The sequence below is a fragment of the Sarcophilus harrisii genome, chromosome 1 (assembly GCF_902635505.1).
Source record: "Sarcophilus harrisii chromosome 1, mSarHar1.11, whole genome shotgun sequence".
Lineage (NCBI taxonomy): Eukaryota > Metazoa > Chordata > Mammalia > Dasyuromorphia > Dasyuridae > Sarcophilus > Sarcophilus harrisii.
The window spans coordinates 353,638,383-353,654,235 of NC_045426.1; the positions used below are offsets into that span (position 1 = coordinate 353,638,383).

Below are 15,853 nucleotides of genomic sequence, written 5' to 3' on the forward strand. Positions count from 1 at the left end.
GAGAAAAAATTGGGAACTCAAAAAAAATTATTTTTTTCAGTGTAACTTTCTCACTTTATTTATTTGTTTTAATAATTATAACTTTTTAGTCACAGAACCCATACCTGGGTAATTTTTTACAACATTATCTCTTGCACTCACTTCTGTTCCAACTTTTCCCTTCCCTCCCTCCACCCCCTCCCCCAGGTGGCAAGCAGTCTTATACATGTTAAATATGTCACAGTTAGATCCTAGATACAATATATGTGTGCAGAACTGAACAGTTCTCTTGTTGCACAGGAAGAATTGGATTCAGAAGGTAGAAATAACCCGGGAAGAAAAACAAAAATGCAAACAGTTTACATTCATTTCCCAGTGTTCTTTCTTTGGGTGTAGCTGCTTCTGTCCATCACTGATCAATTGAAACTGAGTTAGATCTTCTCTTCGTTGAAGTTATCCACTTCCATCAGAATACATCTTCATACAGTATCGTTGTTGAAGTGTATAATGATCTCCTGGTTCTGCTCATTTCACTCAGCATCAGTTCATGTAAGTCTCTCCAAGCCTCTCTGATATCATCTGCTGGTCATTTCTTACAGAACAATAATATTCCATAACATTCATATACCACAGTTTACCCAACCATTCTCCAATTGATGGGCATCCATTCATTTTCCAGTTTCTAGCCACTACAAACAGGGCTGCCACAAACATTTTGGCACATACAGGTCCCTTTCCCTTCTTTAGTATCTCTTTGGGGTATAAGCCCAGTAGTAGCACTGCTGGATCAAAGAGTATGCACAGCTTGATAACTTTCTGAGCATAGGGGAACTCAAAATCTTACCAAAAATGAATGTTGAATACTACCCTCATATGTAATTGGAAAAACAAAATACTTTTGAGGGAAAAAACAAAAACAAAAACAAAACACCAGCTCTTCTGGTGGCAAGGAAGTGGAAATTGAGGAGATGTCCATTAAGTGATGAATATAATAGAATACTATTATTTTGTAAGAAATGATGAGCAGACTGATTTCAAAAAAATCCAGAAAGACTTATATTGATCCAAGACAATTCCAATAGATTTGGGATGGAAAATGCTATCCAAATTCAGAGAGAACTGGAGAGATTGAATATGAATTGAAGCACATTATTTTCACCTTTTTCTGTTCACTTTTTCTTTCTCATGATTATTCTGTTTTGATTTTTTCTTTTACAACATGACTAATATGGAAATATATTCAAAATGATTATACATGTATAATCTATATCAGATTATTGCTGTCTTGGGGAGGAAGGAGGTAATAAAAGAAGGGACAAAAAATTTGGAACTTAAAATCTTACAAAAATGGAAGTTGATAACTATGTTTATATATATTTGAAAAAATAAAATACTATTGAGAAAAAAAAGAGTTAAGCTACAAAGTCAGAGAAGACAAAGGATGACAGCAGATATGGAAGGATCAAATAAAGATTTTTTTCCAGGCTGGGGAATAGATATGTTTATAGGCAATAAGGAATAAGTGTGTAAAGAGCTAGAAATGACAGAGGGAACAATTAATTGGAGATGAGATGAAACAAGATTGCTTGAAAAAGTGGAAAAGAATGCAATCAAAATTATAAGGGAAGCAGAAAATAGGGGATGGGCAGAGAGAATTTTGCAATAAGTATCTCTAATAAAGACTTCATTTCTCATTTGAGAACTGAGTCAAAATTTTAAAAATATACATCATTCCAATTGATAAATGGTCAAAAAATGAGAAAAGGAAGTTTTCAGAGAAAGAAATTAAAATGCAATCTATAAATCATTATTGACTAAAGAAATGCAAATCAAAACAACTCTGAGGTACTACCTCACACCTATCAGATTGACTAATAAGACAAAAAAGGAAAATGATAAATGTTAAAAGATATGTGGGAAAACCAAAACAATAAAGCACTGCTGGTGGAGCTATAAAATGATACAAACATTCTGGAGACCAATTTGGAACTATTATACAAAGGGCTTATGAAAGTGTGCATATTTTTTGACCCAGCAATCCCAAAGATATCAAATGGGGGGGAGGGGGAGAAATCTATTTGCACAAAAATATTTATAACAGTTTTATTTGTGCTGGCTAAGAATTGGAAATAGAAGAAATGTCCATCAACTGGGAAATGGCAAAAGAAGTTGTGGTATAAATGATTGTGATGGAAGAGTATTGTATTATAAGAAATAACAAGCAAGATGACTTTAGAAAAACCTGGAGACATGAACTGATACAAAGTGCAGTGAGTGAAATCAGGAGAACAATATACACAGTAACAGCAACACTCTATGATGAAGAATTATGAATGATTTAGTTATTCTCAGTAATACAATGATGCAAAATCCTAAAGGGCTAATGAAAAAGCTTATTACCTGCCTTCAGAGAAAGAAATGATATTGTCTAAATACAGACTGAAACATGCTATTTTTCACTTCCTTTATTCCTTTCATTCTAGTCTTTCTGTATGAAATGACTAATATGGAAATGTTTTACATGATTGCACATGTATAACTTAAATCCTATCACTTACTGTGTCATGGGGGGGACAGAATCTGGAACTCAAAACTTAAAAAAACTTAAAAATTGTCTTAACATGTAATTGAAGAAAAAAAATTATATATACCTACATAAACACACATTTTAAATAGCCTTTGGAAAGAATAAGCTCATTTGATTATATGGGACAAGAGGTAATGACAGAAGGTATCTAAATGTGACAGAGGTGAAGAGAAAAGAAAACACAATAGCCTCAAATTTTTCTTTAAAATATGAAGCAAGGCAGCATTATAAATTTGGAAATATATTTAGAAGAATTTCATATGTTTGACTTATATTGGATTGGTTGCCATCTAAGAGGGGCGAGAAAGGAAAGGAAAGAGAAAGGGGAGGGAAGATGTAATGGGCTGAAGCTTGAGTTGATGCACTGAGGTCCCAAGCACTTGAGGCTAAACAGTAATTGGACTATACTCTATTAATATATATGTTTGGAGAAAGAATGGCCCTCGCCCACTCTTTGTACAAGTCCTGAAGTGTTGTATAAGAAATGATGATTTTGGTGGGTGGAGGCAGAGGGGCGGAGAGAGGGGCAGAAAGAGAAGGCTGGCTGGCTTCTGGTCTAGCTGGCTTTTTGATGCAATTGCTAACATTGCTAATCCCCCTTCACCTTCGATCTCCCTTCACCTCCGATCCTTCTTCACCTCTACTGAGAATAAAGATTGAAGATTTTCCCTTAGCCTGAATTCCTTACTCCAGCTGATTTTAAAATGCGCGGTCATCACAGGAAGAAGAAAAATTTAGAATACAAGGTTTTACAAGCGTGAATGTTGAAAACTATTTCTGCATGTATTTTGAAAAATAAAAATTACTTATTTAGTTATTATAGAAAAATAAAATAAAATATGAAGCAAGGTTTCCAACTGAGAGAATAGAGGAAAGAGGAGTCATGAAAGATTTGGGAAGGGATAAAAAGGTTTCAAGAGCAGGGTAATGTGTTTTTAGAGAGGTATAGTAGAATTTGTTAACAGCAACGTGTTGAGATTGTGTTAACATAAATTTGTACACACATGCAGGGGTAGAGCCAAGGTGGCAGAGTGAAGCCAGGAAGCTGCTCAAACTCTCACAATTTCACTCAAAAACCACATGAAAGCAAGCCTTTGAACAAAGTGTGACAATGAATACACTCTCTAGTTCAAGATAAATTGGAAAAACTTAAAGAAAGGTCAGTCCCACTGACATGAATAAAGTTTTTCAGCCCAGGGAAAGCTGAGAAAGACAGTGAGAGGATCTTAATCACAACAAATCAGCAACTGAGACCCACAGTCTTGGCTCAGTAGCACACCAGACCGGTGGGGTAACCTGTGGTTCTAGCTCTGAAGGTGAATTCTGGGAAACCAGGCTGTTTCCTGGAAAAAGCAAATAAAGCTATTCCCTGCAAACACAAGGAGCCCCTGTGTTCAAAACCAAGGCTCGGAGCTACAAAGGAAGCTTGGGACTGCACCCCATTTACTCCAGAAGCAGAGCTCAACAATAAAAGCAAAAAAAGAGGAAATACCAAAAGAAAAGAAAATGAGCAAAAAATAAAAAAGAAACTTGACCATAGAAAGCTACCATGGTGACAGGACAGAACAAAATACAAACTCAGACAAGGACAAAATGTTCACAGAAAAAATCTCAAAGAATGAGATGAATTGATCTCAAGTTTGAAGAAGCTTCTTAGAAGTGCTCATAAAAGTCTTTAAACAACAATAAGAGCAGTAGAAGAAAAAATGAGAAAAGAAATGAGAGGTATGCAAGAGAGAGTCAACAGCTTGGAAAAGGAAGGCAATTCCTTAAAAAAAAAAAAAAAAAAAGAAACAAAATTTTTGGCCAAAAATACACTAAAAAAATAACACCTTCAAAAGAAGAATTAACCAAATGGAAAGAGACATAAAAAACTAGAATGGGGCAAATGTAAGCTAATTACTCTATGACACATGAAGAATCAGTCAAACAAACTAAAAACAATGAAAAAAATGGAAGAAAATGTGAAATACCTCATTGGAAAAACAGCCGATCTGGAAAATAGATTCAGAAGAGGTCATTTAAACATTATTAGTCCATCTGAAGGCAACAACCAAAAAAAGAGCCAGAGTAGTATGTTTCAAGAGATCGTCTAAGAAAATTACCCCAATATTCTAGAAATAGAGGGGGAAATACTCATTGAAACAATCCACTGATCATCTTCAGAAAGAGATCCCAGAAGGACAACCTCAAGGAACATTGTTGTACAACTTCAGAACTACAATCTCAAGGATAAAGTACTGCAAAGTTACCCAACAAAAGCAATCCAAATATCAAGGAGAAACAATATTACCAAGGATCTGGCATCTTCTACATTAGGAGGACTCAAATACTATATTACAGAAGGCAAAGGACCGGGGATTACAATGAAGAATTAACTGCCCAGCAAGACTGCACATCATCTTTTAGGGGAGATGATGGATCTTCAGTGAAGTGACTTTCAATCATTTCTATTGAAAAAAAAAAACTAAACTAAACAGAAAATTTAATTTACAGACACAGGATTAAAGAGAAGCATAGAAAGGTAAACATGGAAAATATATATAATTTAAAGGTGAAATTGTTTACATCCCTAGGTGAAAAAATATCTGTAACTCTTGAAAATTATATCTGTTTCAGAGGCAGACAGAGGGGAGCATCACATGGAAGGAGGGTATGATTATGAATGAACTCTGATGTGAATATCAAGGAAAGAGACATTAAAAGGTAGAAAAAGGCCTGTACTGAAATAAGAGGAAATGGGAGGGGTAATGGGACAAATTAGATCACATGAAGAGGTGCAAAAGACCTATTACAATCCAGAGAAAGAAGAGAAGGGAATGAGCATTGTCTGAATCTTGATCTCATCAGTTGTGGTTTAAAGAAAGGATAACTTAATCATTCAGTTGGATATAGAAATTTATCTGGGGCAGCTAGGTGGCTGAGTGGATAGAGCACCATTCCTTTAGTCAGGAGGACCCAAGTTCAAATCTGTTCTCAGACACTTACTTCCTAAATGTGTAACCCTGAGTAAGTCACTTAACCCCAATTGCCTCAGCAAAAAATTGGCTACAATGATGGGAAAAGATAATGACAATTGCTGGAGGGGATGTGGGAAAACTGAGATACTGATATATTGTTGGTGTGAAATGATTCAATCATTCTGGAGCTCCACACCCTTTACTACTACTAGTCAGGTGGCGAATGGCTGAATAAATTGTAGTGATAAACAAGCTGATTTTATAGAAAAGCCTAGAAAAATTTACATGAACTGATGTTGAATGAAACAAGTAGAATCAGGAATTCATTGTACACAGTAACAGCAAGAACTTACAATGATCAACTATGAAAGACTTGCTTCTTTTCAATGGTTTGATGATACAAGGCAATCCCAATAGACTTTGGATCTTCTGGATCTCATCTGTACCCAGAAAAAGAACTATGGAGATTGAATGTAATTCAACAGATGCTTATGTTCACTTTTTTTTTTTTTCTATTTTTCTTTCTCTCTCACAATTTTTGCTTTTTGTTTTGATTTGTCTCCCAACATGACTTATAATGCAATGCTCACTAAAAAATAAATAAATAAATTTAAAAACAAAAAAAACCCATAAATTTGTAAGAGATCTGGTCAACATGGTAACCTAATTTTCTCCATCTTTCTTTAACAGCAGCATCTTTGTTTATGAACAAAGGAGGAAAATGGTGTAAGTGATCCAAGGCTGAATTATCTCAACTATGGCTTACTTGGGCATAACTGGCTATCTGGTAATATAAATAGGAATATAAAAGAGAAGGACAGAGTAGAATAGAATTAGTTCACCAATGGATCAAGATGGGGGAAAGAGGATAGAATAACTCTTGCAGTGAAGATAGCATAGGAAAGAATTGAAGAATCAAGGGTCTGGAGTTCATAGAACAGATGAAAAGTAGGATTTTTTAAAGGGAGGGAGGGAGGTGAAAGAGAAAGAGTTGAAGCTAATAAATTATGGCTGGGTAAGAGGATTTTGGAGTTTTTTAACAGATGTATAGCACCCACATCATTTTTGGTGGTAATGTCAAGATCATAGAATATGAACATTTTTATGTGTGGCTGAGATAGGATGGAGAAGAGACTCAAAGCCGATAAGCAGGTTGAGGAACTGAGTGATTATAGTGTTTTAAGGAACATCAGTATGTAGGCTAAAAGTGAAACACATTTTTAAAAAGGTAAAGTCAGTACCTTTCTTTATACTATACTGCCTCTTTTTTCTAATCAATCACATTCTGCCATGAAAATAAATAATTATCATATATCTTGCCATTTTACTTATATCAACCTAAATTTATGCTATAATTTTAAATTGCCAGACTCTAGTAATTTGCACATAGTAAGCCTTAAATCACTATTTACTGAACAGACACTGCACAATCAAAATTTATTCTTGTTGAAAACAGACAAAAGAAAAGCATTTTCTGCAACTTGAACTTTATTAGAGAAGAAAAAGCTAAGTTCCTTTCAATAGTTCTTTTCTCTGCAAACATCCTTGCAAATATCTATGATCCAAAAATTGTTCTGAGATTCAAATTATTTTTACCAACTAAAATAGATTTTTCCACTGCCAATTTTTGTCATCTATAGCATGTGTATGTGTATATGTATTCTATCTTTATTTTTATCCATATTTGTGCTCAGAATGACCATTACCCAAGAATCATCCAAAAAAAAATAATAATTTCAATTTCAGGTTAAACAAATAGGTAATATTATATGGCTTACTAAAGTTCAATTCTGAACATTTATTAGATTGATTTACATTGAACAAAGAGATCCTGCTCTGTAACCAAAGGAAGGGAGAAAGAAAAAAAAAAACAATCCTAACCCTAGAAAGCTTTACAAGGAAGCTAAAAAGGCAGACAACAGATCAAAGGGCTATGCTTTCTGACATCAATATGTATTAAACATTATGCTGTATATTCTTTTTATAAATATCTGAGATAAGGTAAAATATTATTAGCCCTGCACTGCTCAGTACTGCAAAAAAAAAATCACAAATGCATGCTAATTAAAAGAAATGTTGATTTATATAATAAAAATGGTTTACATTTATTTAGAGAAAAGGAAAAGAACAGATTGTCCACTCTGAACAGTTAAAATTCAAAGTATCAGAAATAATTATGTTTGTGATCTCACACATTCTTAGGTCTCTATGAAGAAAGATATATGAGTGTGGATCATCAGTATTTATCTTATAGTTGCTCCATATAGAATGAAAGGCAAAGGAAACAGCAGTGTATGAACTAAAAATTGATTAATTCCATTTCTTAAAAGACAAAAACTGCTTTCTGAAAACATATACTATAGAGAATATAGCAAATAACTGAAAATTCAAAACTATGTTCTAAAAGAAAGATCATATAACATTATTTGTCTTCTAGCATACTACAATCAAAAATCTTTGTGAAACAATAATAGTATTCATCTCAGTAGTAAAAATATACACACATACATAAAGATAGCTAACTAATTCTGATGGACCTGGCCATCCTCAGCAATGAGATCAACCAAATCATTTCCAATGGAGCAGTAATGAACTGAACCAGCTACGCCCAGAGAAAGAACTCTGGGAGATGACTAAAAACCATTACATTGAATTCCCAATCCCCATATTTATGCCCACCTGCATTTTTGATTTCCTTCACAAGCTAATTGTACAATATTTCAGAGTCTGATTCTTTTTGTACAGCAAAATAACAGTTTGGTCATGTATACTTATTGTGTATCTAATTTATATTTAAATATATTTAACATCTACTGGTCATCCTGCCATCTGGGGGAGAGGTGGGGGTAAGAGGTGAAAAATTGGAACAAGAGGTTTGGCAATTATTAATGCTGTAAAGTTACCCATACACATAACCTGTAAATAAAAGGCTATTAAATAAAATAAAAAAATTAAATTTAATTAAATTAAAAAAAAAAGATCTAACTAACATACATAGACTGACAGTACAATAATTCATAAGATAAAAAATTTAGCTCTTTTAATCATTTAAAGGCAACTTTGGGTACTATGCTCAATAATTAGTACTCAATAAACATTCAGTACATATACATTGGTTAATATTGTGTAATTATAACTGCTATGAATAAATTTAATAAAACTACCATTGGATAAGGATAGATGAATGAAAGAAAAAACATTTACTAAGTGCTTACTGTGTTTAAAAAAAAATAAATAAAACAACCTATGAAGAACATTGGGGATACAAGCATAAAAGCAAGATAGTCCTTATTCTCTTTGAATTACATTGCAATAGAGGGCAACAACATTTGTAGGAAATTTCAGGTGCAAGTTAGATGGAAAGGCTCAGTGGCTTTTAGAAAGCAGCAGAAAAGCAGGTGATACCTCATCATTTTAGCATCATTTCAATACATATTTGACATTAAGAACTTTCTTTTCTTCAATTTTAATAGCCAGGCTAAATGAAGGGCAGTCCCTGCAAAATGCAGTTCCAAGCTGTATCTAACCAGGATTCTTGCCTGGAACAATTTCACTAAGAGTTTTGAGACATCCTGTATTTATGACCAAGCATCCTCCTTCAAGAGTTCTCTCTTCTTAGATAAGCTCATCTAACATGAACTCCTTGACATTCTCCATGGTAGGCCTCTTCTAGACACATTCCAGAAAACGACTAGTGCTTCTTCTTCACTTGTATACACTATAATTCTCTTCACATAGTGCTGGAAAGATTATCTTCTAGAACAGCTGGTTAACATGGTTATAACATTGGTTATACATCACCGAGACTTCAGTTTTTTTCACATAAACTGATCAAGTCTAACTGTGCCTGTCTCATTCTATACTTGTGGAACATGGGATTTTTTAGATCAAGAATAAAGCGTTACATATTTCTCTATTAGATAAAGCCCAATGCTTGAGCCTGTAGAGATCTTTCTGAATCCTGTCAACCTTTATATTAGCTACCTCTCCCAGCCCTGTGGCATTTACAAATTTGATGAGCAAGCTATATAAACCTTTATCCAAGTCATTGGAAAAAAAAAGGTTTAAAAGCATAGACCTCTGGGACCCTCCCCCTGAAAACTTGCCAAGTTAATGGTGAACAATTAATTATATCTTACTCTTTTGAGTCTAGCCATTTAACCAGTTGTAAATCCATCTAATTGTATTAACATGTAGTCCATATCTTTCTATCGTTTTAAAAAAAAAAAACTGTGAGATCATCAAATCCTTTGTCAGTCAAACTGTATTATAGAATATTGTTTATCTGCTAACTTAATAAATTTATTTTAAAAAGTAAATAAGATAAGCATTCAAAGATGTGTTTTGATGAAACCATACTGGCTCTTGGTAATCACTATTTCCATTTTTAATTTAGTTTTCCCTTTACATTTTACAAAGCCCCTTACATATTACCTCATTTAACCCTTATAACTTGTGAAGCAGATGCTATTATTATTAACATTTTATATTTGAGAAATTGAGACAGAGGTTAAGTAATCTGCCTTAGTTCAGACCTATTAAGTATCTGAAGCAAGATTTGAACTCTGGTCTTCCTAACCATATAGTCATAGTATTCAACTCACTGCACAACATAATTGAGAACAGAATTGAAATTCAGTGGCTTATAATTTAAAGATTTGTTTTCTCTCCCCCCCCCCTTTTTTTTTTTAAACAAGACACTTGTCTCTTCCCAGTCCTGTGGAATCTCTCATTTTTGATAATCTTTTGAATATCGCTTATAGTGATTCAGTAATCAATTGACAATTTTTTTGTGAATTCAAGTGAACACAGATCAACTATACCTACCAGCTCTTTTAGTACTTCAAGATGCAGTGCATCTAGACAAGATGATTTGAATTCATAAATAGCAGGTAAGTGCTTTTTTCTTTTTACCATATCATTCATTTATCTCATTTATATCTCCCTATTAATCATTTTTTGATTTTTGTTCTGTCATTTCAAATGCAAAGGTCATTCTCCTTCACAGAAAGATGAAAGTATTGAGCAATGCAATCTTTTGTCTATTGTCAGTTACCCTCACCTCTGTATCCTAAGTAATAATCTTATCTTCAAATTCCCCCAATATACCTTTATTTATTATTTATTTTAGGACTTCAAACTTTATTTTTACAATTGCTTTACAAAAACAATTATTTTACAATTTACAATGAAATTTCCATATTCATTCCTTGCTTACATTTTAAATTTGTCTTTTAAAAATTTAAGCTAAGTCCAAACATAATATCCTCTTAAACAATGCCCATTTTTCCCTTTGATCCAGCAGTGTTACTACTGGGATTATATCCCAAAGAGATTATAAAGAAGGGAAAGGGACCTGTATGTGCACGAATGTTTGTGGCAGCCCTTTTTGTAGTGGCTAGAAACTGGACTGAATGGATGTCCATCAGTTGGAGAATGGCTGAATAAATTGTGGTATATGAAAATTATGGAATATTACTGTTCTGTAAGAAATGACCAACAGGAGAATTTCAGAAAGGCCTGGAGAGACTTACACGAACTGATGCTGAGTGAAATGAGCAGGACCAGGAGATCATTATATACTTCAACAACAATACTAGATGATGACCAGTTCTGATGGATCAGGCCATCCTCAGCAACGAGATCAACCAAATCATTTCTAATGGAGCAGTAATGAACTGAACTAGCTATGCCCAGAAAAAGAACTCTGGGAGATGACTAAAAACCATTACATTGAATTCCCAATCCCTATATTTATGCACACCTGCATTTTTGATTTCCTTCACAAGCTAATTGTACAATATTTCAGAGTCTGATTCTTTTTGTACAGCAAAATAACGTTTTGGTCAGGTATACTAATTGTGTATCTAATTTATATTTTAATATATTTAACATCTACTGGTCATCCTGCCATTTAGGGGAGGGGATGGGGGGGGGGTAAGAGGTGAAAAACTGGAACAAGAGGTTTGGCAATTGTTAATGCTGTAAAGTTACCCATGTATATATCCTGTAAATAAAAGGCTATTAAAAAACAAAAACAAAAAAAAAAAAAAACAATGCCCATTTTCTCTGCCCACTGGAATTATTGCCTTCAAATTTTAATTCTTGACATTTTTTTCATCCTTTCTGGGATGTAATAATTTAGTCAATGGGATCATACCTATCCTTCTTTTAAATCTTTTAAAATCTACTTTCACAAAATCTGGAATGTTTATTATTCCTTGCCTTGTCTAATTCCACTGGAAGTTCTAGGAGGATGTGTTTATTTCCAACAAAAGTAATGTAATCTCCACCAAAGCAACCATTATTCTCCCTCTTTGGGAGAATTAGATCCAGTACAGAATTTCCCCTTGTTAGTTCCTCTTCTTCTAGAAGGATATAAATATCCTTCTAAGGATATAAATATCACTAAGTCAAGTCAAAAGTGATTAGCAGCCCCACTTTTGGCAGAAAGACAACTCTGGCAAGATGTGTGAATAGCTGAAATATATTCTGATAACAAAATCAACTGTTTCTCCATTCACTTATATTAACCCAAATGTTCTCTACTATATTTTCCTATTTGGTCTCTGAATTTTCACAAGACTATACTCTTATTATATTGTGTTTCCAAGTCTATATTTGATCTGTTTTGATTTCCTTTCAATAACATATACCCATCAAGAGCTATAGTCAAGTCACAAGTTTTACCCCATCATATGGATTTTTTTTATTAATATTTATAAGGTAAAATTTGCCTTCTTGAATTAGACATCATCTTGTTTCTACTGCTTCTTGCCCAAACTTTGGACATACCAAGATCTGAGGCCACAGGTAGAATAAAAATAAAAACAATGATTACAAAAAAATAAATAAATAAAGACTTACATGAAGTAAGACTAAGTGTGAGAACTAGAAGTATATATGGAATAAATTAAGCCATTAAAAAAAAGAAACCACTACCACCAAAGGCACCTTAGAAAGTGTTCTTTTTGCTTTCTGTTATTTGTTTGAGAGTATGCTGCCATAAGAAAGGGGTAATCACATAAGATTCTATTCCATATTTGAAAGGTTTTTTTTTTTTGTTTGTTTGTTTTTGTTGATGATTGCTTATAATAAAAATTTAAAACCTATAAAAACTCGAAACACAAGATAGAATCAATCCTAACTACTTCTCCTCACTTAGTAGAAGAAATAGGAAGAGACGGCCAAAAACCTATTATTTGGCCACAAATGATTTTCAAATGAGTATCAAAACATCATATTTTCCTTTCATCCCTAGTAGGGATTCTCAGAGTTCATGCACATCACTCCTAAATATTGCCAGGAAAAAGGAAAAAACTATCACTTGGTTTCAGATTTCTAAAATCCAGGATTCCAAGGTCTCATACATATTTTCATAAGTTACAACTCAATTCAACTCAAAATTCATCGTAATTATTATACATGTAATTTACTATATTAGATACCAGGTACACAAAAACGAAAAGTGGCAGGAATGACATTTCAAGTAGAGAAATATGGGTGATACAAGGCAAAATATAAAGGAAAAGGAGAAGTATAAAGTAAAAATTAAGGAAAGATTCATGGAAAATCAAGACCTTGAATAAAACTTGATGAAAAAAAGCAGATTTCAATTGATAAAGGTAAGAAAGGAATATATTCCAGCAAAAACTTATAAGTATATAGGACTTTAAGCATTTTTGCTTTGTCCACAATAACTCCATGTGAAACAATTGTTCTTTCTATTTTACAGAAAAGGAAATTAAGATTCAGGGAATAATTTCCAAATGGTCTCATCCCTAATGAATTCCAGAAATGGAATCCAGTTATAAGCATACACTACATAATTACAATCAATTAGGAAAGTATTAGACAAGATCATAGGGAAAAGAAATTAAAAGCAGCTTAAACACCAAGTTGATGTAGTCTGAAACAAGATTGAAAAGGTGATATGGCATGAGAGATGCTAGTATAATGAAGGCACATTTTATTATAAGCAATAGGATCCCAAACAGCTCTGAGCAGCAGAATGCCAAGGTCAGGCCTTAGGTAACTCTGGTAATATTTCCTTCTAAGGAACAAGTAACGTTAAAATCAGTTTGTAGAAACTGGGGCAAGTAACTTTACCACTTTAGTTCCCTTTTTTGTACAACAAATAGACTGAATAAATAATCCCTAAAGCTCTTTCTAGCTCTAAAATTCTATGATTCTATCTTTTAAAACTTGGTGTGCTAGTTAAATTGGATCATCTTATCCAAAGATAATCATCTTAACTAAGTCTTTTGTTTTCTTTAATGCTTTATCAAATTATAGATCATTACTGCTTGACCCCAGGCCCCCCACTCTATATCACAGAAATTTATAGGAAATTATAAATTGGAATAGAAGGGTAAAAAAATGCTTGATCTGTGAAAAAGGTTCAAACTGATGTCTTTTGACTCCCAAAAAAGTATCCCTTCTACTTATTCTAAATTACTTAATTATCTCTTAAACCTATTCCTAACTCTTCTATTCTTATTGCTACCAAACCAAGCAGCTTCTCTTTTCACTAATCTAACTACTAAACTATTTCTTATGTGTCTGACTCTGAAACTGTGGTTGGTTAGGTACTGCACTGATAAGAATATAAAGGAATCATTAGTAATCTTGGAAAGAGCAATTTCAGTACAGGGATGGATTGGAAACCAGATTGCAAGGGATTGGAAATTATTACTCCAACAGGTTTCTAATAGGTATTCTAGAACTCGTCAGTCTTCCCTCTAATCCATTTTTCACACTACTATTGAAATTAATCTTATATTATTCCTCTATTAAGACCTTTGGATGACTCCCTAAAGTCTACCAAATAAGACTCAAGTAACTTTACTTAGCATTCAAAGTCTTCTATAACCTACCTTTGCACTTATACCTTCTGTAACTCTCCAATATTCTATTATCCAAATTTGATTGCCATGCCCAAACAGTTCCAAATTGAGATTCAGCATCAGCATCTTAATCACATCTTTAAAATCGTTTTTCCAGAAAAACTCCATTTTACTTCAAATAATTTAGTCACCAGCTTCTTGAACATATAGTTTAAAATACTACTCTCAAGTAGATTTTTTCGAACTATAAACTATGGAAACTGCTCATGATTTTACCTCTCCTTTTTTATAGCTTGAGCTACCTTGTTCTCTACTCCAATTTCCCTTTAATACATCAATATCTCTCATATTAAAATACCTCTATAAGATATTTAAATTTTAAATAATTAAAAAAAACATTTATTAAAACCACTACTAAATGCCACTGTGCTGGCCTGGGGACCAAAGTATTAAGAATAAGACAATATCTATTCACAAGGACCTTGTCTTACATATAATTCACAAATAAACAAAATACCTTCTCAATACTCTAAGAACAGAAGATTTGCAATAATCTTAAAACAAATTAATTCAACTAGTATTGAAATCTCTATTTATTCATCATCTATTGGTTTAGAAATTTCTCATTTTCTAGAGTAGTGATAGTTTCTTATAAGGTAAATATGCATCACTAAATGACCTTAAAGGCAAAGTCAAACAAGAAATAATGGCTGAACTTTCTTGTAAAAAAAAAAAAAGAGAGAGAAAGAGATAAAGACTATCTGACCTGCAGTGACATTTACAGTGAAATGCCTGTTTGGTGCTTTTGATATTTTTCTGTTTATTTTAAGTTTGAAATTTTGAATCAACTGAAAATTTTAGAGGGCAAAAAAAAGGAAAAAAAAAAAAACTTACGTGATATAACACTATCCATATACTGAGGTAAATAAGGAGCCCAAGCATCAATTGTTTCTTTTCTTCCTCCTTGTTCAATTCTTCTCAGTTCTGCCAACAGTAAAGCTTGAGCCGCTTCTCTTACCTAAATTCAAGCAGGCAATCAGGAAATATAAAGATGTTTACTTACAAATATTAGCGAATAGGAAAAGGCAGAGTATATTTGATTGTTTATCACTGTACCAAAAATACTTTATAAAAGTAATAAAACAATCTTAAGAATATGGTAGTCCAAATTATTTATGCAAGAAAAAAAACACAGAATGAACAATAATCATAATCAATAAATATTAAGTGCCTACTAAGTGTCAGGCAATGTGTTAAGCACTAGAAATAATAAAAGAGGTAAAAGACAGCCCCTCCCCTCAAGTTACAATCTATTGCTGGTAAATATCCAGAGATTTTAAATAAAGATTTATGGAAAATTAAATTTAAATGATAAAGGAGTTGACAGCATGATTTATCAAATTAACAGGTTCAAAATTTAAACTATAACTATAGTTTTGAAACACATGTCCTTATATTTCTTTAATTTTTAAAAAAAATTA

General features: G+C 33.0%; 1 protein-coding gene across 6 annotated transcripts in view; it reads right to left on the minus strand.

Annotated features, from left to right (window-relative positions):
• The window catches only part of WDR7 (WD repeat domain 7), a 506,900-nt gene that overhangs the window by 364,628 nt on the left and 126,419 nt on the right, over window positions 1-15,853 (minus strand). For all 6 annotated transcript variants that reach the window (XR_004230845.1, XR_004230846.1, XR_004230847.1 and 3 more), the window contains one exon: window positions 15,267-15,390. Coding sequence is in view for 3 of the 6 variants with exons in the window: in XM_031945925.1 (XP_031801785.1) it covers window positions 15,267-15,390 (124 nt within the window). In the remaining 3 variants the exon portion in view is untranslated. The remainder of the gene's footprint in view (window positions 1-15,266; window positions 15,391-15,853) is intronic.